General features: G+C 38.9%; 1 protein-coding gene across 1 annotated transcript in view; it reads left to right on the forward strand.

The window, feature by feature from the left end:
* FBXW7 (F-box and WD repeat domain containing 7) overlaps nucleotides 1-26,025 on the forward strand; it is a 179,399-nt gene that overhangs the window by 62,100 nt on the left and 91,274 nt on the right. Inside the window, 3 exon segments of the mRNA XM_032686024.1 lie at nucleotides 16,252-16,500; nucleotides 16,503-16,632; nucleotides 16,635-16,807. Coding sequence (XP_032541915.1) covers nucleotides 16,321-16,500; nucleotides 16,503-16,632; nucleotides 16,635-16,807 — 483 coding nt within the window. The 5' untranslated portion in view covers nucleotides 16,252-16,320.

The raw sequence follows: 26,025 nt of genomic DNA on the forward strand, positions 1-26,025 counted from the left end.
GTGAGTGTTAAAAGTCTGTAACTGTTTCTGTGTTCAGCTGTGATATTTTCCATTGCTGCTTATTGATGAGGATTTGGTAAGAGCAGCATGTACTCCTGAACAATAGTATTTGTAACTACAAATTCCTAATTCTTCACTTATGTTAAATTATTGCAACTTTATGAATTATCTTACCTTCTAATCACTCCATGCATCCCTGATTTGCTAAAAAAACCCCAGCAAAACAAACCAGAAGAGAAACACCAAAAAAACCAACCAAACCAACAGGTGGGAAAGTTCTTGATGATGTTCCATTCCATCAGGTATGTTCTGTCTTCTATCTGAACAGTGTAGCTGTCCTGTCTATATGTCGGCATCTCAGGCTCTCCCTGTGTATAAACTGATTGCTTTACTTTCTTCTTGTAGATAAAGAATGCTAGAACAAGGTCCCTCAGACCCTCCTGGAGACATGAGTAACAAGAAGTGGTATCAGAACAGAAGCAGACATATGTGAATGCAATATAGTGCATTGTTTACCTTTAGAAAGACCCTTTTTTTATAGTTCCCGTTATGGAACACATATGCCCTTGCATGGCACATCTTCTTTGAACAACTGATGAAGGGATTGGTGATACCTTTGCTTATGCTTTCAGAGTATTTGCAGACTTGTCTTATATTCTGTTAAACTTCTGAGGTTATTGGAACAACTTAAGTTCAAAAACGACAACAACAACAACAAACTTTTATAAAGTGAGAATAAGTAAAGCACCCTGAAGTAGTAAATTCTGTGATAAATTTGCCATCTGGATATATGCATGGACTTTCCTCCCTCCCCTCCCCTTGAAATTATCTGTCCTCATGAGCTTTCTCAGGATGTACACCTCGAAAAGTGACTGCCAAAGAAGCAGGAAGCCCATGAATTAGGGTAGTGAGATAGGATCTCTCTGGCAGTTCCAGTTGACCAGTGCTCTTTTCCTCATTGTTTATCAAACAAAATAACAAAAAATAATTTTGTCACTTGGAAAATATTTAACATTTTAATGCATTTACAGCTTGTTCTCTGATTAAATAAGAGATGTGGTAGCGGTTCATCTCTACATATCATTTGTTTGGTACTTGGGATTTATGAGATGTGTGTTATGTTTCAAACTTCGGACTCGAACTTGATAGGTTGTAGATGCCAGACAGTTTCTAAGACTATGGTTCATATGCTTTGTTGACTTTTGATGGGTCTTATCCACATAGGGAAGCTGTGAAACAGAACGGACCATGAATCTGAAGTGAACTTTTACTAAAGTCCCGGGTGGATGTGACAGGGCTGCAGTGGACGTTTAGTTCAGGTTCATCTGGGCCGACCACAGGTTATGGCTGTGTGCTACCTGCCCCATTTCCCCTGAAGGAGATTGTCACGTCTCTAATCTGTTTGTGGAACTGCTCGTGCGAGTGCTGCCTAATCTATTTCAGGCAAAAGGAATCTGCTTAGCTGAGAATTTAAACTTGTAATCTAACCTGGCTCATTCTGACTGAAGCGGATTAGTGATCCTTATGTACGCAGGTACGCCAGGAGATCTGGTTGGATGAAGAGATAAGCAGGTGGGGTGTGGGAGACTGAGCTATGCCTCAGGAAGAGTGTATACATGCCTTTCTACACTCCTAGTCTTTCCAAAAGTTTTTTAAATAGCTTATTTTAATGTGTCAGGAAGTCTGCTTTGAAAGCAAAATAATCTTGCGCAGAATAAGCATGCTGGGGCACTTGCTGAGCACTTGTTTTCTATTAGCTGCAAGTCCTTCCCTATTTTAAGCTTAATATGTGGCTACTCTGTTTCAATTTTCTCTCTTAATTCAATGATTTAGTATTCCCTATGATACTTGTTGTAGTCCTTTTATATCTCTAGGTGTAAAGTTCAACTAATATTTCAGTTTACGCTGGAATTGTATGCACACAACTACAAAAGAAAAAGACCAATTAAATGATCTTTCAAAAATATCTGTTAAAAGACAGCAGTCAGACTTTTGAAGTTGATTTATTGTATTTTAAAAAACCTGCTAGAAAATCTGCTGAAGCTTTCTTTCATTTTTCTAAGAGATGTCACTAAGTTCTGTTGCATAACTAAGAGAATTTCTGTGCAAGCTCATAAAATCTCATGCTTTTTTGAGGTTAGTAATGTGAATTCTACTAAGTCAACCATTTGTTATTGATGGATGGTGCCTGCATCTGACCTGCTAAGTATTTCCAGGCTGGGGTATTGTCGTGGGGTAAAAAGTGTTTTCCCCTAGAGTTAGAAAAGTGGTAACCCCTGAGGGGGTGATGTTCTTGGTGCAGGGCCCAATCAGAAACTACATTTCGCTCCTTTGAAATCAACATATTATAACAGACCGGAAAAGAAGGGAGATGACGTAGATAGAGAGAGGTAACCGTGGCTTGAGACACCACGTGTTAGAGCTGAGGGGCCAGCAAGCCCCGCTGGGGGCCAAGGCCCCCAGCTCCCGGCCGAGACTACGGGAGACCCGGTGTAGTGTTAAAACTGGACTGGGTGCCGTGGTCAAGGGCTGGGGGAGTTTCTCCACTGTGAGCAGCAGCAGATGCTGAGAAGGCGGCAGAGGCAGCGCTGAGTAGAGAGCTGTGGCTGAGAGCCAAAAGAGATAGAAAGCAGCGAGATGGCACATAGCCAGGCTGAGAGACGCAGAGATGACCTGCAAGGAGGGAGAGCTGGCAACAGAGCAGAGAAAACTCAACAGAGACTGTTTTGGGGGTAAGACTGAATTACCTTCCCAAAACCCTGAGACCTCCTAGAAAGGAGGGGTGAGCTTCCAAACTCTTAGGGAGTCCCGAAATGCAGCAGCACTGGAGAGGAGCTAAGAAGCTCAGAGACGTTCTGAAGCTGGATCAGGACGGACAGGAGGAATGGAGGGGAAGTGGCCTTGCCCCCCCTGCTGCTGCCATGTTGGCAGCTGAGGCAGAGCAAAGGAGCTCTGGCAGAACTCTTGGGGCAAAGACTGAACTGAGAGCTGCCCTAAACGTTCTGACTCAGGAGGAGCTTGAATCCCCTGAGGAAGGACTTTCACAAAGATGCCCTGCACTTCATGATATGACGTGGTGAGGTGAGCCTGTCCCTGCTATCACAGTCCACGGGAGAGAGACTTTCAGTGGAGCCGAAGGGCCGAGGGGTGAGAGATGACCCCCCTTGTGTTGTAATGGAGAGAGAGATTACAGCTATGACAACTCCAGCTACGGACTACTGCTTTGAAGAGGAGAGACACTGCTGCCCTGAAAGTAGAAAGGATCTTTTCTTCTTCCCTTCTGAACTTTTATTGGAGGAAAGGAGATTTGATCTAATGTAAATGTATTGCTTTACCATAGGAGAGTTAGAATTGTGTATATAATGTATTATAGTATTTATTGTCTAAGTAATAACTGTAATATAATTCCCTTCACCCCATACTGAGTCTGTCTTATGTCTGAAAACCTTCTCACACTGAAACAAATTGTGGGAGGGGGGCTTGGACTTGGAAATGGCTTTTGAGGGTCTCAAACCACGACAGGTATAGATGATGTTGCACTTACTGTCCAATTTCTGTTCCTTCACCAGTGGCAGGAAGACCTAGTAATGTCCAGCCTGCTGTCCTGCTACTGTGAGTTCAACCTTTTCTAGATGTTAGGACTCTTTCAGAAAAAGTGTTCTGAATGCTTTCTCTTTCGTAAATTTATCACCTGGGACTGAATAGACTGGGGATCAGACTTTTAAGTTACCACCTCCTGTCCATTTATCACAGGTCATGTAAAACAAACCCAGATCTGTTGAGTTCAGAATTTTTTCTGATGAGCCCTAATGCTGAAAGTGACAGATGTTGCTCTCTGGGACAGTTCCAACTCCCCAAGCCAGAAGTGCAGCAGGCTTGTTTCCCCACGCCACCTCTCCTGCCTACCCCCCTCGAGACTCAAAAATCAAGGAATGCAAGGCTAATTGTGCAGTCTGTGAAAAGTGGATTTGGGCCAGAAGTTCCAAGAAGAACCACAATAAATTACACGGATCAGTATTTTTAAAAACAGGCAGTTCCTTGCCAGAGAAGTGAATGTTGAGTGCAGGAGCTGCTGCTGAGGACAGCCACATTTCTGAAACAGTTGGTGCCCGCAGTGTCAAAGTAGTATTTAACATATTGAAAGATACCAGAAACACCTGAAAAGAGCTTGGGGGTTTCAGGTCAATGCCAACCCATGAAGATGAGATGTCTTGAAAACATATACTTGATCTAAGTAATGTCTGAGGAGTAAGTACAGATCTGTAAACCCCATTGGTGCCATTACCCCGTGTTAACTGCAATACCTTTGGAAGGGCTATGAACTCCATTGAATGGATTTCAGTAGATAAACCCTGCACTACTGAAAGTAGAAAATATATCTTGCTAGGCTTTGATAAAATCTATGAGGAATGTCACCAGGAAATTAAAGCATTCTTGGAACCTAGTTTCTTTCCAGGATTCTTACTGGAGAAAGAAAATTTATGTGCTAGATATTTCCCAGGTGTTGAGATGATAGGAATGGAAATGTAAATACCTTACAAAGTTCAGCTATAATTTTGTTAGCATTTTACACTTCATACCCAATCATTGCTTCAGTTGAGCAAATAGCTGACTCCTATGTCCTGGTGACTGAAAAGTGATTTCTGAACTTTGGATGGAATGGTACCATTTGTTAATCATCCATGCAGCTGAGACATGGAAACTCATGTGTGGATTATAAAAAGGTTAAGATAGATGCAGACTTGAAGCTATGAGGCTATGGACTTCACATTGCCTGCATGGTTGTACTACATTCTCTTTTCCACAGTGGAGGACTGGACCTTATGAAACATTGAGCTATTTAGTGAGAGACCCTTACAGTTACTAAAAGTCCTTTTGGGCTGCTGCAGTGAATATGGTTACTCTAAGGTCCATTTTGCAGCCTTCAAGTTATTTCATGGGACATGACCTAATAGAACAGGTTTTCCAGTAAGAACGAATATAAATGCCCTGTTTTGGTGGTGCTGCTGCTACCAACAACCAATGTATTTTCAGAAAGTCATGTAATTTGGCATTCTGTCAGTACAAACAGTTGGAGTGAAATGCAACTGTTTGCTGCTGGACTGTTCCACACATCACTTTTACATAGTAGTGATAAAACAACATTCTGAATTAGCTGGATAATGGCCCTCAAAATTTGGATTAAATCAGTTATTTTACAAGGTGCTTTTTTAAACATCTTTTCTGTGTTAGAAAACAACCAAACCCAACAATGTGCCTTGTGTGATCAGTGCACCCAGAGTTCTGTTCTTTTGTGTCAACAGGGTTTGACTTTTCCTTTGACTATTGTGTTGTGGGTCCTTGTGGCACATAGGAGAGAAACCATCTTGTCTTGCTGATTGGTGCTTGGATTTCTACCTGTTACCAGCAGTCTAGCAGATTTCTCTTTCTGAATATCAGCACTTCACTGGGACCTGAGAAGCTTCATCTACTCACTTCCAAAATGTGCTGGTCTCCAAGATCCACAAGGCAGCTGTTGTGTCGTAGCAGCTGACCTGGCGTACAGCTGACCTTTGTGAAACGCTGTACACCTCATGTATAGCATGAGGGCAGGCCAGCTTTGGATGGGAGTACTGCAGTCAGTATAGATCACTATAGATGGTTCTGTTTAGCACTGCTGTCCCAGAAAGATAAAGATCACTCTTCACCTATGTGAATCTGCACCAACAATGCCCTTGAAAAATCAGGAATGTATCTTGCACCTTTAATGTAGGGCCAGTCTACATTCCTGATTATCCAGTGCCAGCAACACCATGTGAGTTAGAGGAAACTGGTGAGATAAAATTGATTTGTATATTTTGTTCTGGAATGGGGTTAGGGGACACTCAGTTAATTTTGGGAAGCTCTACTGAAAATATCCTGTGGCAGAGCAGTAACAGCATCTTGAATGACATTAGTCATTTCTTGCTGAAATCACTCATTAAATGGGTTTGTCTGCATTTTCAGCATTTTCAGCAGTAGAAAGACATAAGTAAAACAAGATCACAAGAATCTCCACAACCTTTTTTTAATCCATTCAAATTATGATCCCAACTTCTAAATTTAAGGTTGTTTATATTTGTGTGGTCTGTATCAGTATCTCTTTTAAGTTGGTAGTTCAGGTAAATAAACTTGATTGTTAATTGTGTATGTGTCAAGTGGTTTCTCTGAATTGGACTCAGTTCTTTTTGCTGCTTGTATTCACATTACTTGTCCTAGTAGGAAAGGGTTGTAGAGCCGAAACATGGAATATTTAGAGTTGATGGCTATGTAAAATTTGAAAGAAAGTTTTGAACTGCCTGCGTGACATTAATATTGTAGGCCACCTGACATTCTTACGTAGGCACCTTTTTTTCCTTCTGGTCATGCAGATAAAAAAATTCCTTTCCTAGTCCAGAAATATTTGGGCAAAGAAATTTTATGTTTCCATAGGTTGTTAGTCAGATACCCTGCTGCTAAACCTGCAGCTTAATCAGTTGCTGAAATAAGATTCTCAGAGACCCATTTTAAGGCACTAAAATTCAATAACAATAATTGCAACCATTCCATTCTCCAGTGGAGCCTGCTAAGAGTTGTTTGGGGACAGGGGCCAGCATTCCTTTAGACAGGTTGGATATTCATCTTCCTTCAAACCTGTCACAGCTCACATGCTGTTGTCAGCAAGTGCCTTGTTGTTCTACAAGGTCAGATTTTAAATCTACTGTTGTAAAGCTTCTCTGTGACACAGAGAACATAACGCTTATGAACCAATGTGTGGTAGGAAGTGTTCTGGGATGTGAGGTTAACGAGAAAGCATTTGCTGTTTTTTTTATACCATGCGGAGAATGTAATTGTTAGTTGGTTTATTTTTTGCATTTAAGTGAGACATCAAAAAGGGGAATTTGTTCGGCTGTGTTGTGCTGGTATGTGATCTTGTTTTACTTATGTCTTTCTACTGCTGAAAATGCTGAAAATGCAGACAAACCCATTTATTGAGTGATTTCAGCAAGTCCAGTAAATGCTGCTGTTGTGTTTCTTTTTGTATTTCTTGCTTATAAAAAGTGCAGATCAAAGACTCCTCCTTCTAATGTTGATGCAAAGGCATTTAACATATTCATTGACTAGCTTTGGAAGAAAGTACAATTCAGAGTTCATCTTTGAAAATATGGCATTCAAAATGGAGACAAATGACCAGTGGATACTGCACAAATCCAATTGAATGTACACAGCTGAACAATTTATAAGATATGAATTGGGATTGCAGACAGATAGACATCTTCATAAATATGTATTACTCCTTGTTCCTTTAGAGCAACCTCACAGCAGTAAGGCTGAGCTGTAGTTTCCCCACCAAAATGGTAAAATACACCAGTGTTAATATCTTGTGTGTTTTCTACCTCAATCTGACCCCAGCTACCTTTTCTTATCTCATCTCACAAATTCAGTTTATAACTGGTGAATCAAACACAAACAAGAAATGTCTTTGTCTTTATTATATTACAGCCTTTACTCCCGTCTGCTTTAACAGTACTGATAAAATTACTTCATTGTTTTCACCCTAGCAAGTAGGACTACATTACAGCTCAATCACTGAATCACAGAATGGGTCAGGTTGGAAGGGACCACAGTGGGTCATGTGGTCCAACCTCCCTGCTCAGACAGGGTCATCCTGGAACACATTGCATAGAATTGCATCCAGAGTTCTTGAATACTCCAGTGAGAGTGACTCCACAACCTCTCTGGGCAATCTGTTCTACAGTCACCTGCACAGTAATGAAGTTCTTCCTCATATTCAGGTGAAATTTCCTGTGCATCAGTTTCTGACCATTGCCTTTTGTCCTGTTGCTCAGCATCAAGAAGAGCCTGGCTCCATCCTCTTGACACCCTCCCTTCAGATACTTATAAGACACTGATGAGCTCCACTCTCAGTTGTCTCTTCTTGAGGTTGAATAGGCCCCCGCTTCCTCAGCCTTTCCTCATAAGAGAGATGCTCCAGTCTTCTCATCATCATTGTTGCCCTTCGCTGGACTGCTCCAGGAGCTCCATGTCTCTCTTGTACTGAGGAACCCAGAACTGGGCACAGCACTCCAGATGTGGCCTCACCGGGGCTGAGTAGAGGGGCAGGATCACCTCCCTCGACCTGCTGGCAGTGGTCGTCCTAATGCACCCAGGTCTTGCCTATTCTTTAAAAAAAGTCTGAAGAACAACTGCAAATAGGAAATTAAAATAAAAATTTTGGGCAATAGCCTGGAATAAGCATTGTCCACTGTGGATCTTGAGGTAAAAATTGTTGTTGACAGCTTGGAAAGACTTGGGGGCTCCGTTCGTTTTCTCTTGTTTGTTGTCGTCTCGTATGCTTGAAATGATATAGAAGGACTGGGAATTTTAAAAAAGTTAAAAAAAAAAAGTGTAGTATCTGAATGAAGAGATGGCTATTTAATCTTGGTAGGATATTCTTTATTTTTACAATAACCTTATAATTATTTTAGGGGGGTTAGTCTGATGCAGAAGCCTGCAACTGAACAGAATAGTGAGATTGGAATTTTGCATGTCATAACCTGCATTGCTTCTCCATTACTTCATAGTCATTATTAAGAGGCTTGAAATACTGTTCTGTGCCTGAAGCTTCTTGAGAATAAAGGTAGTTGACTATTCTTGCTGATTAGAGCTAGTATAAGAGCTGCTTGAAAAGGGGACATTTACTTAAACTGGTTTATTCGTTCAAAGAAAAACATTCTTAAAGAGTAGCCATGGTTTTTGATTCTCACTTTCCTCAGCTTCAATCCTGCTGTCTTTCCTTTTTAGCCACTAGAATGCTTTTGTGTGTTGTCATTCCACATTAGAGGACTCTAATCTCAAATAGCTTTGAGATAGGGACAGTTTAGTACTTGGTGTTAATTTCCTGCCCTTCCTTCCATTTCAGTATAACGGAATTAAATTTAAATTCAACTAAATTTAGCTGCTATTTGTCCTCAAGGTCTATTCCCCCAGTTCAGTTAAAGATGACCTTTTTTGGTCCATCTTCCCTGCCATGTGTTCTAAGTTGATTTTTTTTGTGTATGTGTGTATCTGCTCTTCTGTGTGTCTGCCTGTTTGTGCTGCAGTTCAGCAGCATTTGAGTTGTAGTTTTAGTCCAAGAAATTGTGCCACCGTTTTGCCAGAAGCTGACACCAGCCATATGGTAAAATTGCAATTCAGTATCAGTAAACCCCTTAATTTCGGGAAATGTACCCAGAATTACTTTTATGATTAGTGGACAGGAAGAAACCAAGACAGAGAAGTCATTTGGGTACTTTAGAAATCACTTTGAGGTTTTCAGACAAACATCTTAATGGCAGTGTTCTTGCTGCCAAGTGCTCTTTTGCTTTTGCCTTCAGAATAGTTTGCATTAATAATGAGCAACTCTGCTTGGAAGTTATTCATGTGTGCTCTGATGATACAACTTCGCAAAGCAGCGCCAGGCTGGGTGACAGACTGTGTGAACAAGTACATAAAGTGGTTCAGCATACCCTACTGCTAAGGCCTGTAGGTTTTCCCATTGGAAATGCATCCCAGCCCCAGGGCCACATTCAGCAATATTGTGGATGCTGAAGAAAAATGTATATTAAGACCATTTTGGACATACAATGCTAGGCTGTATTTTAAGCCTGGTAGTTGTGCTATCCTCTTCGTAATAGATACACATGTGATACAGAATTTCTCTATGAAAAAGGATCATGAATCCTCTTACAGTGCAAAAGGAGACTAAACACTCCTTAAAACTTAACAGATTTGGATAATTTGCGGTTGAAATTCACCCTTCTTTTCAACAAGTAAGTAAACTAAGGTTGTGAGTCTGTGGTAGTTAGGGCTTTCCAAACTGGCTTGAAATCTCCATGGTACTAAGCATTGTGTTCTACTTTCTACATGTGCCTGTCTGTCCCCAGACCAGACTACCTATATTCTCTATAACAGAAGTCCTTGGGGTCAGTTTACGACATCATCATCAGCACTGCATACAAGGAGCTCCCCAGCTGCCCAGAACAACAACTGCTGAGGATGTCTTTATGTAGCTCAAGGCCTTTCATCCAGAGGAAAGGAGTCTGAGGAGAATAAGACTTCTAGTAGTGAACTTCAGTTAAGCCATGCTGGAGTGTTACTGTGTTGTGGAAAACTCTCCTGAGTTAACACACACTGAATTATAGGTACCAACAGTAGGAACCGGAAACCTCAACTATGAAGTCTAAAACAATCATTCAATAACATTTATTTTAAGTAAACAGGAAAGTGATTACTGTACAGAAATAACTCCTTTCTTCCCAACTATCTAGGTGAACAAGGATTTTATCTAATAGACAAGAAGTAATATCCGATCACTAAATGCTGAAATGAGAAAAATCCAAATGGAATTAACTATGATGATAATTACTCACTGTAATAGCTTACTAGGAAGATAGTAATTCATCACCACTTAAAGTCTTAAATTAGAAATATGCTCCATCTTAGTTTAACACACACATTTAACAACTGCAGAACATGCAGCACAAGTGCAGCTACCAGAGCATGGTTGGCTGACTGTCTCTCCCTGGAAATATACACAAACAAGAACTGCTGTCACCTCCTCTCTGCTCCCACGGTGACACAGAGACACAAAAATATTACCAAAGTGCTAGCTAAAACCTGCCTAGCTTCAGTGCAGACTTGATGATTCTGTTTGTACATTCCTAACCTTTGCTAAGTAGCCATGCACTGCATCTTAAATTTGAAGGGAGTATAATAAAGGGCCTGCCTAATTTTCTAAATTGAGAATTTTTCAGCCCTGGTGCTTCTCAAGTAATGTACCTAAGATACTGGGTTTGTGTTGCTAGAAGTATGATCTAATGTTTGCTTTTGGCAGGAAACTCCTCCCTTCTTAGTATGCCCAGAAAGCATAGTTTACATGAGACTGAAATATTAACAGATAGAAATGTGAGCAAACAAGAATTGAGCAAACAAGAATGCTTGCACTGTATGGATAGCAATAGTAGTATAGGCCTCCTGTAGTAATCTAATTTGTGGGGAAAAATAAGCAGGTATTCATTAATTACGCAAGGTAAGAATTTTTTATTTGGAGAGGTAAAAATTTTTATATAAGAACCCAAGTAATGGTACAGTTGTCCAAGTGGAAAGGTTAAGATGATGTAATTGAAAACTGTGTGCTTTACTTCTGTACCACAGAGGTCCTTTCAATGAGAAAATAGACACTGCTTGATACTAAGTGAAGCACACAGGAGTATATGGAGAACTTGCCTGTTTGTTTTCAATAGTTGTTGGAAAACTTGGCACCCTTTAAATAACTCAAAGCTTTTGTTTCTGCTTTCCTTTTCTGAGGAAAAGGGGAGAGAAGCCTTTCATTAGTTTCATATGATAGTTAACTTGTCACATTTTAGAGCTTAATTATTTTTCTTTAAAAAGTTGTTAGTGAGAAGACAAACCAGCCATCTTCTGTTATAACAGTTATTAATATAAATACTAAAAATAACATAATTATTTATATGAACGTAGTAAGATCAGCCATAATACTGATCTCCTCCTGCTGTGGATTGTTTTCTCCTATGATATCTTCAAGAAATATAAATTAATTTATTTGAAATTGTATCCATTCAGTTGATGAAAACTAACATGCAGAATAAAAATAGGACTAATTTTTGTAATTTTTCCTGTTAGTTGTCTTCACTTTCAGGGAGCTAAGAGATATGAACATGGTTGTGATATAGAGACTTGAGCTCCCCACTTCTACAATAACACTGTACTGGTATGTTAATAACTTGTCTGTTGGGATATGGCTTTGAGGAAAATGATTAGTATTATTTTTTAATACAGCTTTCTTATTACTATATTAGGGAGGCTTTCAACCAATTTCCTTATGGGTCACTTTCACGTTTCCCTCTTATCTCTACCCCATCTTTGCCTCAGCATCTCACAGTATTCACATTTTCTTATGTGTCAAATTTAAGGTAAAAGCATAACTTCTGTAAGACATTATTCAGTGATTATTTGCTATGATATTTTTCTTCTTTTTGAAACAAGGAAAATGCAGGTGTGTTTTGAAACACTTCAAATACAAGAATTAAGGTAATTAAATTACTTATGGACAGATGTTTACAGAAAAAAAAATTCCCGGTTTCCTCTTCCTATTATGTGTTGATTGCCTTAATTAGGACATCAGGTCTCTAATAATATATTTTATACCATGGTTCTTTGTGCTAGAGCATTAAAAAACTGCTCCAACTTCCACTCAGATTATCCCATCTTTTAGCCAGAGCAGTCCTTGTTTTGAGAATGCACAAAGAGTGAAGAAAAGTCCTTTGGCTTACAGCGTAAGACTTGATGCTCCTCTTGCTATTGCCAAGAGAATCTGTCGAATCCATTTGAGCTGTAATACATCCAGGTTCTGTATTTGTTGTGTGTGTCTGAACTTTGCCGGTGGTTGTGTTGCTCATGGGAATGGGATGAATCTGTGTATGCCCCACCTGTACACAGCAAGGAAGCGTACTGCAACCTTTTGCAGCTTTTCCCACTCTCTACCCACAGTCACTATCTATGAGGGTTAAGTGAACCTATTCAAAGAGGTTGGGCTTTTACAGCAGTGGCTGCAAAGAGTTTTGTTCAGCCGCATGCTCGAACAATACGTTATTTGTTTCTGAATGAAGAATTGGCATAAAAAGTTAATGTTCTGTGATGATGTTAAATGTGCAGAAATGGAGATCCATGGAAACTCTATGGAAAAAATAAATTTAAGAGAAGAAATGATAGATCCATAAAATGAATAATTTATTTTTACACTAACAGGACTAAACACTTTTGAACAGAAAATGTTATCTTTGATTTAGCCAGTTGAGTTTTAAAGAGGATTTGGACATCTGCAGATGGAAATCTGTATGTGAATGTAGCTGAAAGTCAGAAGAATGCAATGTGAATGCTGGACTCTTCTTAGTGATATAAAATATCTTGATATGTATAAAATAATTAGACATGATCATATATATTGTTACCATAGTCTGAAGATCAAGTATGTGACCACTTGTAGCTCAGACTGTTTCTTCTAAACAGTGTTGACTGGCATTTCTTACAGGTGGTTTTGAGCAGCTGTTGTTCGTGTTTTTTTCATAATGTATCTCCTGTGAAAATTTAATGGATAAAGTTGAAGAAACTCTGCTTAAGCAGCATTTAATATTCAGTATAGGTGTGGGGTGCATTCAACCTTCAACAGAGGTGGGAGATGCATTGATCAATTCTTAAGTTAGCAGTTCAACGAGTCTGGGGACTTACACTTTCCTTAGGGATTCCTTGCCTTCTGTTTTCCCCCTACAACTGACTGCAAGTGTTAAGAAGCTCACTTGGAAATTGCAAAGTTAGACTTATTGACCAAGTTTTAATGAGTTTTGCATGTTTACACAAAGCCTTACCACTGCACTGCAATGTTTAGGTGTTTGTCTAAAAAAATTTCTTGAGGTTTGAGGCAGGTAGGAAAAACAACAGCCTTCCTCAGTGGATGTGCTGGGATTTAGCTGATTTGTGTCATTTTGATCTCTGACCATGTAAGTGAAGGAGGCACTGTAGCTAAAAACACAACATTTCAGTTCTCTGGAAGTTAATTTGTAATACACTTCTTCCTGCAAAATAGTAATAATCCTGTCTTATTCCTTATCTACCTTATATATGGAAATGGTTGTATCTTGTGTATTAGCTGACAGTAGTTAATTCTGAAGCACTTACATGACAGAAGGCAGCTTTAATGTTTTAAATCTCTCAGATAATGTGCATCCATCTGTTCTTTAGCAAATGCATCACCTCTCTGCATACTGATGATTTCTGATGTAGCACTGCTTGTAATTAAATTTTGATAATATATTTTACAGGTTTCTTGAAAAACCAAGTTAAGTTAATTCATGCAAATGCAGAGTAAATGGAAGTCACTTAGGACTGAAGCTAATTTCATGAATTGATGGTCACTCAAAAATGTAGGAATAATTAAAAAATTTAAATAGTACTAGTGTACATTCATTTTTTAATTCGCTGGAATTTCATTTGGGTATAACAGTAACACAGTGATATTTTTGTCACTTAAACATTTAGCAGATTCTTGCATTTGATTACTTAAGTGTTTCAATGCTGACCTTTTATGTTTGTTGCTTACTGATACAGATTGAAATTATGTATTAAATTATTGAAACAAATGCAGCATTTGCAGTTTTATCAAGTACATCCTAAACCAATAATTGATGCATATAATGCTGCTGATACTGAAAAAATGCAATTAAAACTTTTAAGCTTCATTCATGGCTACTTAGAGAATCGTTTTGGTGGAAGCTAAAATTGCTAGATTGTGACAATGTAAGCCTCTTGTTCAATCTCTCTTTTTTTCTTTTAATTACTGATTTTTACATTATTTAATGCTTCAAAATTTCCAAAGACTTTTCTCTTTTCATGAGAAAACAAGATTGTAGTGTTGTCTTGTTCATAATGCCTAAACTATGTCGCAAGTCTGATAAATAGGTTGTATTAATGTCAGATTATATATGCAACTGAATTTGTCGAAATGTTGTTATTAAACATCACTCCATATGCTAAGGTTTCTGGGTTTTGGGGAAAAACATTAAGTGAAAACATTTCTCTTACAGCACACTCTTTGTGGCATCTTTCTCAAGTGCTGCTTACTGCATATAGAAAATGAAACACATTCGCTTTGATGCCTTTTGAACATAAGAACAGAGACATTAGCTTTTGGTTTGGGTCATGTGCCCTAAATGTCCTAAAATGCTTTTCTTCCACTGGTGAAAACAAGTCAGCACATTCCATTGAATGTATGCAGCGTAATTGTCTTTTAGTATTAGCTTCTCATTCACTGATTGGAGCTAATCACTAATGGATGCTTTCTTTGGACACAGCTTTTGACCTTATAAGGTTTTATTTGGGGGAATTGTCATCTAGGTAGATATGTGGAAACTTGAGAACCATGTCTTTGGATTATAAGTAATGTTCCCTGAGGAAGACAGGTGCAGAGAGTTACAGAATTCCACCTATAAATCCACCTCAGAGCAAGACTAGAAAAACAGCTGTAAATACGTTTCTGTGGGTTTATAATACAACACACTGAAAATTTCATAGAGCTATGGTTTCTGATATTTTGTCCCTACTTATCAATAAGCTGAATGTTTTTACAATTGTCATAAAGCAAAGGTGGCTCTACACACGATGACAAAGCTACTTGGTTTTCTCTTTGCACACTTTTCATGGACAGCCTGTGTATGTACAGTGAATCTGATTACTTGTTGAGTTCATGTCCAACTTCACCTACTCAACACATTGCTTAAATCTAGGGAAACTGCAGTCTGGATTCACCAGCCTCAAAGGCTGTATATGTATAGCTGGAAATCTAATATCAAATTTAAGAACTAATTAGTATGTGTTATACCCCTCTGTTCGTAATATTGCTTGGATGAACATGTGTAGCTGAATATGTGGATAATTGGAAATTGCATTAGTATTTTTCAGTTTCTATTAATATGCACCTAAATTTGGCCTCTTTGTAACTTCTCAGAGTCTCATTCAACAATTATTGTAGCTTCTTAGAGTTTTACTGCTAACAGTGATTTTTTTCCAGGTGAGGTTTGTGCCATTTCTGGGCCACATGGGCTGGTTAGTCTGCTTCTGGACCACTGAGCATCTCTGTGGCCAGCTTAAGAATTGGCAGTGATAAGGCTGTATTCTTGAACTGGTGTTCTCTTTTTTATTTATCTGAAAGAAAATTAGAGTGACGAGAAATGAAACTTTCAATTAATACCTGAAAATATGCCTACTCTTAATGCGTAAGCCCATAACAGTTCACTTGTGAGTAATATATAAAGTCTGTAATCAAATGAGAAGGAAATAAATGCCATTGGAAATTATCTGTGTCCAATTAGACAGTAATTTCACATACTTGGATCTTATGTTAACATGAATGCTAATGGTTCTCGTGGATTCTCTAGGAGGGCAAGTAGTTTCCTCTGAATTTTGCAGAATCTGGTGCTTACAGAGACCATTAGACTGTTTGACAGAAGAAATAATTCTCTTACTAGAAAGTTGCCTGCAGTTTGTTTGAGTTTTTCTAGTTGTGTGTCAAGTAGAAATTATTCCTTCTTTCCTGGAATTTAAAGTTGTCAGGAATAATACAATGAAATAGGTTTTTACTGCTTTATCTAATTAAAGAACTAACTTTTGTAATTTTCTCCTTTTTCTTTATCTCCTTAGAATGTGAAAGCATTTGCATCTTCAGATAGCCTAGCCAAGGTCCAAGAAGTAGCAAGCTGGCTTTTGGAAATGAATCAGGAACTGCTCTCTGTGGGCAGCAAGAGGCGACGAACTGGTGGATCTCTTCGAGGTAATGCTTCCTCAAGCCAAGTAGATGAGGAGCAGATGAATCGAGTCGTAGAAGAGGAAGAGCAGCAGCAAAGACGACAACAAGAGGAGCAGCACATTGGGAGGAATGGGGAGATAGAGGAGAAGAACCTGGATTTGATGACAGGCATGAGTCTCAGCAGGAACAGTTAGAAGAAAATAATAATAGACTTATTACAGTGGATGAAGAATCCACTTGTAATCAAGAGGAAGATGATGATGAACATGCTGGTGATCAGAGGAGGAGGTGGAAGAGGAGGAGGAAATGGATCAGGAGAGTGATGATTTTGATCAGTCTGATGACAGCAGTAGAGAAGATGAACATGCTAACAGTAACAGTGTCACAAATTCCAATAGCCTCATGGACTTGCCATTCACCAGTCCATCTCCATTCTACATGAAGACAAAGGTGAGAAGTACTTTTTTTTTGTGTTCTTCAGCCTAATTAACTTCAGATTTTGGAAAAAAAATTGCATATTTACATAAATTAAGTTTTACAATGAAACAAAGGTTTACTTCCTAAAGAGGTTATGATGAAGAATTTATGCAGTCCACAAAACGATGCTGTTTTAACTGTTAGTAATCAAATTATTTGCATGCATTTGACGTGAGTAAATACCCCTGTGCATTTTAAGGAATAGAACTCTTGATGGCTATGTTCAGAAGACTAAGGTGTTTCTTTATAAATATTTTACATAAGACCCTCCTGGCACTTTTATATTTTCCTTCTCCAAGCAGGTAAGAAGGAAGGAAGAATCATGCATGTGAAGCATTCTATGAGAAATCTGGTTCATTTAGATGAAAACATTGTAATGGAAAAAAAGGTTGGAAAACCGTGAAACAGAAAGTTTTTGCTTCCATCCAGGTTCTAGTGAGTTTGTGGACAAAATACATGTTAAAAAAAGTGTGTTAGGCAGTCATTAAGTTACGTAATGTCTGCTTGTGAGGACCTTGTAAATTGTGTGCTGATGGTTGAGAACTTGTGATTTGCAATAAGAATCTGGAAATTAACTTTCATATCTTTATTTCTACTTATGTAATCTAATGTTTTACGTTAAAGTAAAAGGTTTTGGTGTATTGGCTGCAGTGTGCGTTAGTAGTTCGCTATATTTTCCAAATTTGTCAGGAAGGAGGACTTCCGTTAACTCAGCAGCAGCAAAACCTGAAAGAATAATGAAAGCAGTGATACTTACTAATAAGAAAGAGGAGCAGGTCAGTGTGCTTCTGGAAGAATGTTGTTCCTAAGCCCGTGTACTAATTTCTTTTGTTTAATCATTCATTGGTAATAGAACACCTAGCTTCCTCTCATCATTCAAAAAACAAAACCCCCTCAAATTTTTAAATTTCCTTAAAAAAAAAAAATTAAAACCTGATGTAAACAAAACAAAATAACAAAAAAAGTCAGTTAACGTAGGTTAACAGGTTGAGTAGGAGCAAAAACATACAGAGATGGATAATCAGAATTGAAGAGGCACCTGAACAGGTAAATAGGTTAAACATTTGCTTCTGGGATCTGCAGCAATATGTTTTTATTAATAGCATTAGTATGCAATTCACTTGAATGTGTAAAGTATCAGAGCTAACATCTTTGAATTTTGAAAAGTCATGATGTTTTCGCATGAGTTTTTAGTAAATTATATAATTTATGTCTATAATTCTACTCTTCAAGGTACTGAAGAGTACCTTCTAATTTGAGTGAAATACTGCCATGTGTCATATCATTGAATTGGCTTTTTACAACTGAAATAATTGTTTTTATTTCACTGTGTTGATTTTGTTGGATTTAGTATGATTTATTGACTATCATATGTCCAGTATGGACAATATTTAATGTAAGAAATTCTTACATTCAAAAATATATTTTTAAGTCTCTGAATATGAAACTTGTTGAAGTGCTTTGTAAATAACTGCACTCAAATTATGTACAGACAGAGCAGACCATAATTTTCGGGTGGTGGTCAGTTCTGAAGCTTTTTTTATTGTCTTCAATGATGAATGCAAGTTTTTTCTTTCTTTTTTTAACGCGCATTTGACACAAACTGAAACAAGCTGCTTTAGCCTGAAGGAAGCCCTCTGAAAGATATGCACAATTTCTATGTGGCCTGATAGTTGCTCTGCGTATTGTTTTGATGCAGTGCTGGTCATTTTTGTCTGTGCTCTGTCCCCAAGCTGTGCTTCTGCAGGAATTGTTGGGGAGCCAGGTAGCAAACTGTCTTTAGGAATTGTTCTTGATTCATGGTGCAGCTCTGTTTTAGGTAGTTTTAACTGTGTACCTGAAGGATCAGCACAGGTTAGAAAGCTGCTTGAGCTGGCACTGCTCTAGGTCATGATTACACAGTAAAACTGATAATGCAACATTAATGTTGCCAATTCATTAATAAACTAACATTTAACCACAGGAACTTATACTGTGTAAGAGTTTTATGAAAATATATCTATGCAAGCACAAATCAATTACCAGAGTCAAAATAAGCACGACTAATTGATATGCTACTTTTGAGAAGAAAAAGGAGTGTTAGTAGACTCATCATTTACGAGTGATTTCTGGTTCTACCTATTGAAGATTAGACTCATCCTAAGAGATTCAAACCTGGTAGACTTATTTTTAGCATTTCCGGTATGTTTCTTATCATATGTATTCTAGTATGGTCTCCTAACTCTGGCTGAATTACCTTGCTGTGTGCAGTACTCTATGAAACTTGCTTTGTGCCACCACTATGGGCAGCGATGGCTGAATCCCCTGCTTGATTTTGTGTGTTAGATGTAAACCTGACTCCTCAGCAAGCATTCCCAGTGCAGCACAGTTTGGTCTTGTATATATGAGGAGCACTTTCATGACTACACAATACCAATAGATGTACCAAGTGATACTCAACAAAATAGCAACTGCTACTGCCATAGGTGTCGTTACGCAGCTCATCTTAACTTTTGGATATATTGTTCTTTTTCCTTCTACTTTTTACTCCTTTTCTCATAAACTACTGAGTAAAGTTTCTCTCTAATCTGACTTTCTTTTGCTTATTGGCCTGCAGAATCCTGTGTGGTTAAGGAAGGAAATGTTCATTTCCTGCATAACACCACAATGTACCCTGCTTGAGTTTGCTGCCTGTCACCTGGGCTTCCACTTGGCAGCAAGCAAGCTCTCTGTGTTTTACCTGATAATCAGAGGCATAAGCCCCATGTATTTATATAAAAACACATTTTATAGATACATTTTCTGTAATGTTATATAGTATATATAAAATGATATAAAATGTTTTCCTCATAATACCTCTCTGTGCAAATAACAGATATTGCTGCCATCATGTTGTGGAAATGTTATGACAAGGGCGAGTGCACTTGAAATGAGAAGGCCAGTGGTTCACGAGAGGTCTTCATTGCATTCACCAGCAACACCCAGGCATCCAGAAGAATCCTTGTGGTTACCTGTTATGATTTCCTGCATAAAATGTTAGGCTGCTCTGTATTGATTTATATTTTTAGAAAATGTCACTGTTTGAAACAGGAAACAGTTCAGCAAGGAAAATCTATCTCATGCCTAGGTTAATAGTTTTTTGTTATCATCAGTGTTTAAACTTCTGTGCCTTTACTCTCCTCTGCTTTCTTCCTGTCATCTGACATTTTTTGACCATTACAATTTTATTATTTTCATATTGTATTGAAGAGCTGTTTAACAAACGTGGTTTTTTTTCCTGCATACATAAAACAATCAATGTCTTCTCTGAAAGATCTCTTAAATGTAAATAATACGGACGCTGTGTCCATTGGGCATATTTTTTTCCATTTTTTGTTCCTGTTATGATTCCTGTTGGTTCCTGAACACTCTCTCTGATTGGGGAACACCCATCTTGAATTGTAGATATCTTTATATCTTGATCTGGATGAGGGATTGAGTGCACCCTCAGTCAGTTTGCAGATGCACCAAGCTGAGTGGGAGTGTTGATCTGTTGGAGGGCAGGAAGGCTCCATAGAGGGATCAGGACAAGCTGGGTCCATGAGCTGAGGCCAGTTGTATGAGGTTCAACAAGACCAGGTGCTGGATCTTGCTCTTGGCTCACATCAACCATATACAGTGACACAGGCTGAGAGCAGAGTGGCTGGAAAGCTTCTTAGTGGAAAAGGACCTGGAGGTGCTGCATGCCAGCAGCTGAACATGAGCCAGCAGTGTGCCCAGGTGGCCAAGAAGGCCAATGGCATCCTGGACTGTATCAGCAATAGTGTGGCCAGCAGGACGAGGGCAGTGATTGTCCGTCTGTACTTGGCACTGGTGAGGCCACACCTCAAATCCTGTGCTCAGCTTTGGGTCCCTCATTACAAGAAGGACATTGAGGTGCTGGAGTGTGTCCAGAGAAGGGCAACAAAGCTGGTGAAGGGTCTGGAGCACAGTTTGTATGAGGAGTGGCTGAGGGAGCTGGGGTTGTTTAGCCTGAAGAAAAAGGAGGCTTGGAGAGCTATTGCTCTCTACAAGTTCCTGAATGGAGGCAGTAGTCTGATGCAGGTTGGTCTCTTCCCCCTGGTAACAAGTGACAGGACAAGATGAAATGGCCTCAAGTTGCACTAGAGGAGGTTTAGATTGGATATTAGGAAACACTTCTTCAGGGAAAGGGTTGTCAAACACTGGAATTGACTCCTCTGGAAAGTGATTGAGTTACTATCCCTGGATGTACCACTTAGGGGCATGGTTTAGTGTTGGACTTGGTAGTGTTAGATTACTGGCTGGACTGGATGTTAGAGGTCTTTTCCAACCTAAAGGATTCTATGATATCAGAACTGAGGTTAAAACTCAGTGGCAACTGCGCCAATAGTTAAAATTTGTTTATGCAATATATTTACCCGTTTATATATCACATTATTCCATGCATTGAGATTCAGTGTTTGACTGATTTGTTTGACTGATGCAAACCTTTTTCAGAGAGCTTTGTGTTGTATAGGGTTGGCCTGTGTCCTTTGTACCTACACATGAGAATTGACACTTGGTTGTATAAAGGGTTTATTTTTCAGTGGTTTTGTATTTGTGTGGAAGGATAGCATTAATTTTTTATACTGAGGAAACTAAGATTGCACTTGGCAGTTTGTGCAGAGTGAAGTGAAAGGGACTCCCATATAAAAGTTTGCAGTTATTGTCAGCATTATTAATAGACTAGAAGCTTTGTAGCTATAGGGGAAAATTAAGCATGGTTACAGAACTACTGATCCCTGGAAGCACATTTTTGTTTTGTGTACAGGCAGTACATGCAATTGAGAGAAGGTTGCAATACTATATGTAGATGGGGGTGGTTTGTAAGTGTGCGTTAATATTTTTCTTCTCTGAGCAGCAGAGGGGGCTGCTATTGCTTTGCTGCAGTCCCATGCAGACTTGTGCAGTGTTCCTTTGCAAAGGTTTTCCTTCGTTCTGCAGCTAAAAGCTTGAAGCATGTTTTTTAAGTGTAGGGAATAATATAACTGGAACAGGAGGTCTCAGGACTGTTCATTTGTCAAGAAATCTGTTTCCACTATAGAAAATGATGCAGGAATATTTCTTTAAAAGAATAAGTATTAAACTTGGCTTGTGTGATTGAGAATGCAAATTTATAGTTCTCTGCTCTGAGTGCTTTCTCAGGAGAAAGAGAAAACCTTCATACTACAAAACTTATCTGTATTTTTGTGGGGATCACGTGTAAGGTATGTAGATTCTTCATGCCTTTCATCTCCAGAATTGCCTAACAGTTAATGCTAAAAGAATTTTAAGCTAAATAATAATTTGCCTAAGATGTGTCAGAAAGGCTACATTTTAAGAATTGCTCTGATTGTTAAAAAAAAAAAAGGGGGGGGAACCCCCCAAAAAGCAGTGGCAATTTAATTTTTTTTTCGTCTTGCTTCTTCCTGGGATTCTTCTTTTTAATTGAAACTTCTTTCACATCACTCTCTTTTAAAGCTTAGCAACTGGCAAATTTTCTCCTCCCTTGGTTATTCTGAACTACAGCACTAGAGTACAATGATTTAAGATAAGTAAATGATGGAGGATAAACAGTAAATGGTCTTTACATTTATTTAGTCTTGTTCAACTTATTCATGAATGACTGGATGAAGGGAGAGAGTGCACCCTCAGGAAGTTTGCTGATGATACCAAACTGGAAGGTGTGGCTGATACAGCAGCAGGCTGTGCTGCCATTTAGAAGGACGTGGACAGGCTGGAGAGTTGGGCAGAGAGGAATCTAACGAAGTTCAACAAAGGCAAATGCAGGGTCCTGCACCTGGGGAAGAAAGAACCCCTGCACCAGTACAGGCTGCTGGAAGGAAGCTTTGTGGAGAAGGACCTAGGGTTCTGGTGGACTACAAGCTATCCATGAGCCAGCAAGCTGACCAAGAGGCCAGTGGTGTCCTGGGTGCATTAGGAAGAGCATTGTGAGCAGGTCGCGGGAGATGATCAGCCCTAGTGAAGCCTCATCTGGAGTGCTGTGTCCAGTACTGGGCTTCTCCGTACAAGAGAGACATGGAACTCCTGGAGTGGGTCCAGCGGACTGGATGAAGGGACTGGGGCATCTCTCTTAGGAGAAAAGGCTGAGGGAACTGGGCCTTTTCAGCCTTAAGAAGAGATAATTGTAGAAGAGGGGATCTTATCTGTGCATACAAGTACTTTAAGGGCAGGTGTCCAGAGGCTGAGGCCAGACTCCTTTCAGTGGTGCCCAGTGGCAGAATAAGGGGCAATGAGCACAAACTGAAACACAGGAAGTTCCATCTGAATATGAGGAAAAACCTCTTTCCTTTGAGGGTGACAGAGCACTGGAACAGGCTGCCCAGAGAGGTTGTGGAGTCTCCTTATCTGGAGATATTCAAAACCTGCGTGCACGTGATCCTGTGCAACCTGCTCCAGGTGAATCTGCTTTAGCAGAGAATTGGACTAGATGATCTCCAGATGTACCTTCCAATCAATCTATGATTCATTCTGTGATTTAGAACTGCCAGTCATAATTACTTTTGCATTACCGTGAGTTTAGTTATTTTCAAGCAAGTTTTGCTGCTTTAGAATGTATTTTCTTGTTACTTTTCCAATACAGAGCCTTATTTTGTAATGGACGGTAATCATATCAGAAATATTCATACTTGGAGATGAATATAAATCAACAGGGGCCCTCTGGTGGTCTAGTGGTTAGGATGCGGCGCTTTCACTGCCGCGGCCCGGGCTCGATTCCCGGTCAGAGAAAAAGTCCCCCGGGTAGATGGAGCTCGTTAGCCCTGTAAGGCCATCCATCTAAGAGAAGGTCACTCTATACAAACCTACGTCCTGAGGACCTCACTGCCACCGTCCAAGCTTGCTCGGCCCCGGCAGATGACCTCAGGATTAAAGGGTGGGCTCAGCTCAGCGCACACTGTGTCTCACCAAAAAAATCCACTGCGCAGGCTCGAAGGGTAAAGACCCTTCCCAAATCTTCGTTCGCGAAGACTGGCCATACATAAATCAACAGTTTTAACCTTTGATTTATTTCTCATTTATATACTCTACAGTTTAGTGCTAATGATTCCAAGCATGCAGGATCATTTGGAAAGGTTATGCAACTGTCATTAAGATGTAGTTTGTTAAATATTAGAATATCTATGGAAGGAATGCAGATTTTCCATTTCTCTGTAGATAGCAAGGTTCTTGCCCATCAGTACTAACCTGCAGCATGCTTTACTATAAATATCAATGCTTTGTTTGAAAAATACTACTTAATTGCTGTGTTTTTACTTGGCTGTGTTAAGTTATAGTTTCATTTGCTGCCCAAAAGCTTGCAGGGGTCTAGTTGTACTTTTGTCATTTCTAAGTAGAATTGTTCCTACACCTTCACTTACAGATAAACTGGTATTAAATTATTGCTGCTCTGCTAATTTTCCCTACTTTGTAAGTGGATCTTGAAGCTTGCTAGTAGATACATGGGCTCTACTCTATGAGTAATGTGGTTATTCCTCGTAGAGTTTGTTGCTTATCTAAGAACTTGGCTATCTAGTTTAGCTTTCTCATGCAAAGTTCTTGAAATATTTAGTAATTATATTTGACTGTTATGTTAAAATGTCACAGTCAAATTACAGGAATTTATTCTATAATAAATTCTAGGTTTTTTTTTTCCTTTATGAAGGATGTCTTACCACTTTTCAGTATGATTTTTACAAATATTACAACAGAATTAAAGGACAGTGATAATATATAATTTGTGAAGTAAGTGTGTATAGAGAGTCTGTGAAGGAAGACAAGTACTTTAACAGAAAACATTGATTCTGACAGTTTGTGTCATAGTTTGGACTACGAAATTCTATTTAATAAGTAGTTTTTTAATTCATTTTCTATTTCCCTTCACTGCAGAAAGATGCATTTTTTATTTTTTTTTTAATGTGGAAAGAGGTAATGCTGATTTAGCTTCTTGTTACAGAGAGTGCTTACTAGACTGAGGTCCTAGCTGAGTAAGATATAAGCAATTTTCTACTTCTATGCCAATAATTGAAGTCAGTCTTTAAACTCCAGTCAAGGGATTGACGTCAACTAGCCACACTGGAAAATAAACCTACAGAGCTTTGCATTGTGCCAGTTTTCTCTGTAGAGGTATTTGTCAATATATAATTGCACCTTCTTTGCAGTGAAGCCTACATCTCGGTGTACACCTTCCGTCTCCTGGTGGTTCTTACCAGAAATGTCCAGTAGTTTCTCCTGAACATATGTGTAATTCTTTTGTAGCTCTAGTGGTTGGCTGTTCACAGATAAATTTACGGCAGTACCCTAAAGCAGAAAAGATGCCAGCCACCTTGGGCGGGGGGCCAGAAACCGACTAAAATATTTGAATTGTCCTTTGGTTGCTTGGCTTATGCATTGCTCCCTAAAGGTAAATATTGGAAAGGTTCTTGCCCATGTTACTCAAACTGCTATATCGGTTTACTTTTTGTAAAATAAATTAAATTGATACCTTCGGGATAATTACATGAAGCATGTCTTGTTGTCACATACTTTTTTGTAGGCTTTGAAATTAGTGTTGATTAGGGACCTACGTGGTTTTTGCTCTGCATCTTTGCTTTCAAAATGAGAATGAGTGTGCCTGTTTTTTTTTTAAGAAAAAGAAATAAAAATTGCAGTAATGCTATTTCAACTCACAAATTATATGACAAAAACATTATGAAGTAGAAATCATGAAACGTGCTTCAGAATCCGTTCAGTATGCTTACTCTGTTGGATGTATGGCTTGTCTAACAAATACATTTGGAAGCTCTGCCCTACTTAAATATATAATTTTTTTCCTTGTGTTGTTCTTGACTGTATGGGACATGCTGTTGCCTGATGTGATCATTAGCCCAAATATCTCCAGTCTGTAGTAATACAGCTGTATTTACTTGAGCGTTTATCAGTGGATGCTGTTGCTCTGAGTGTCTGTTTTAAGCTGCTTCTCTTTCTGGAGCTTATCTGAAGTTGGTATTAGTAGTTATAAAACTTGATGCAAGTGGTGAATCAAAGTGTGGAGAAAGGAAAACTTTTGCTGGTGAGTTAGTTTTTGGTTTTGTTGACACCGCCCTTCCCAAATGGTTGTGTTAAATATTCTTTTGACTGTGAATTTAAAGTATATGTTTAAGAAATATGAGTTATGATTAGGAAATTTCATTTTCTGAAGTTTATACTTATAAAGT

This window comes from Chiroxiphia lanceolata, chromosome 4 (genome assembly GCF_009829145.1).
Source record: "Chiroxiphia lanceolata isolate bChiLan1 chromosome 4, bChiLan1.pri, whole genome shotgun sequence".
Classification (NCBI taxonomy): Eukaryota; Metazoa; Chordata; class Aves; order Passeriformes; family Pipridae; genus Chiroxiphia; species Chiroxiphia lanceolata.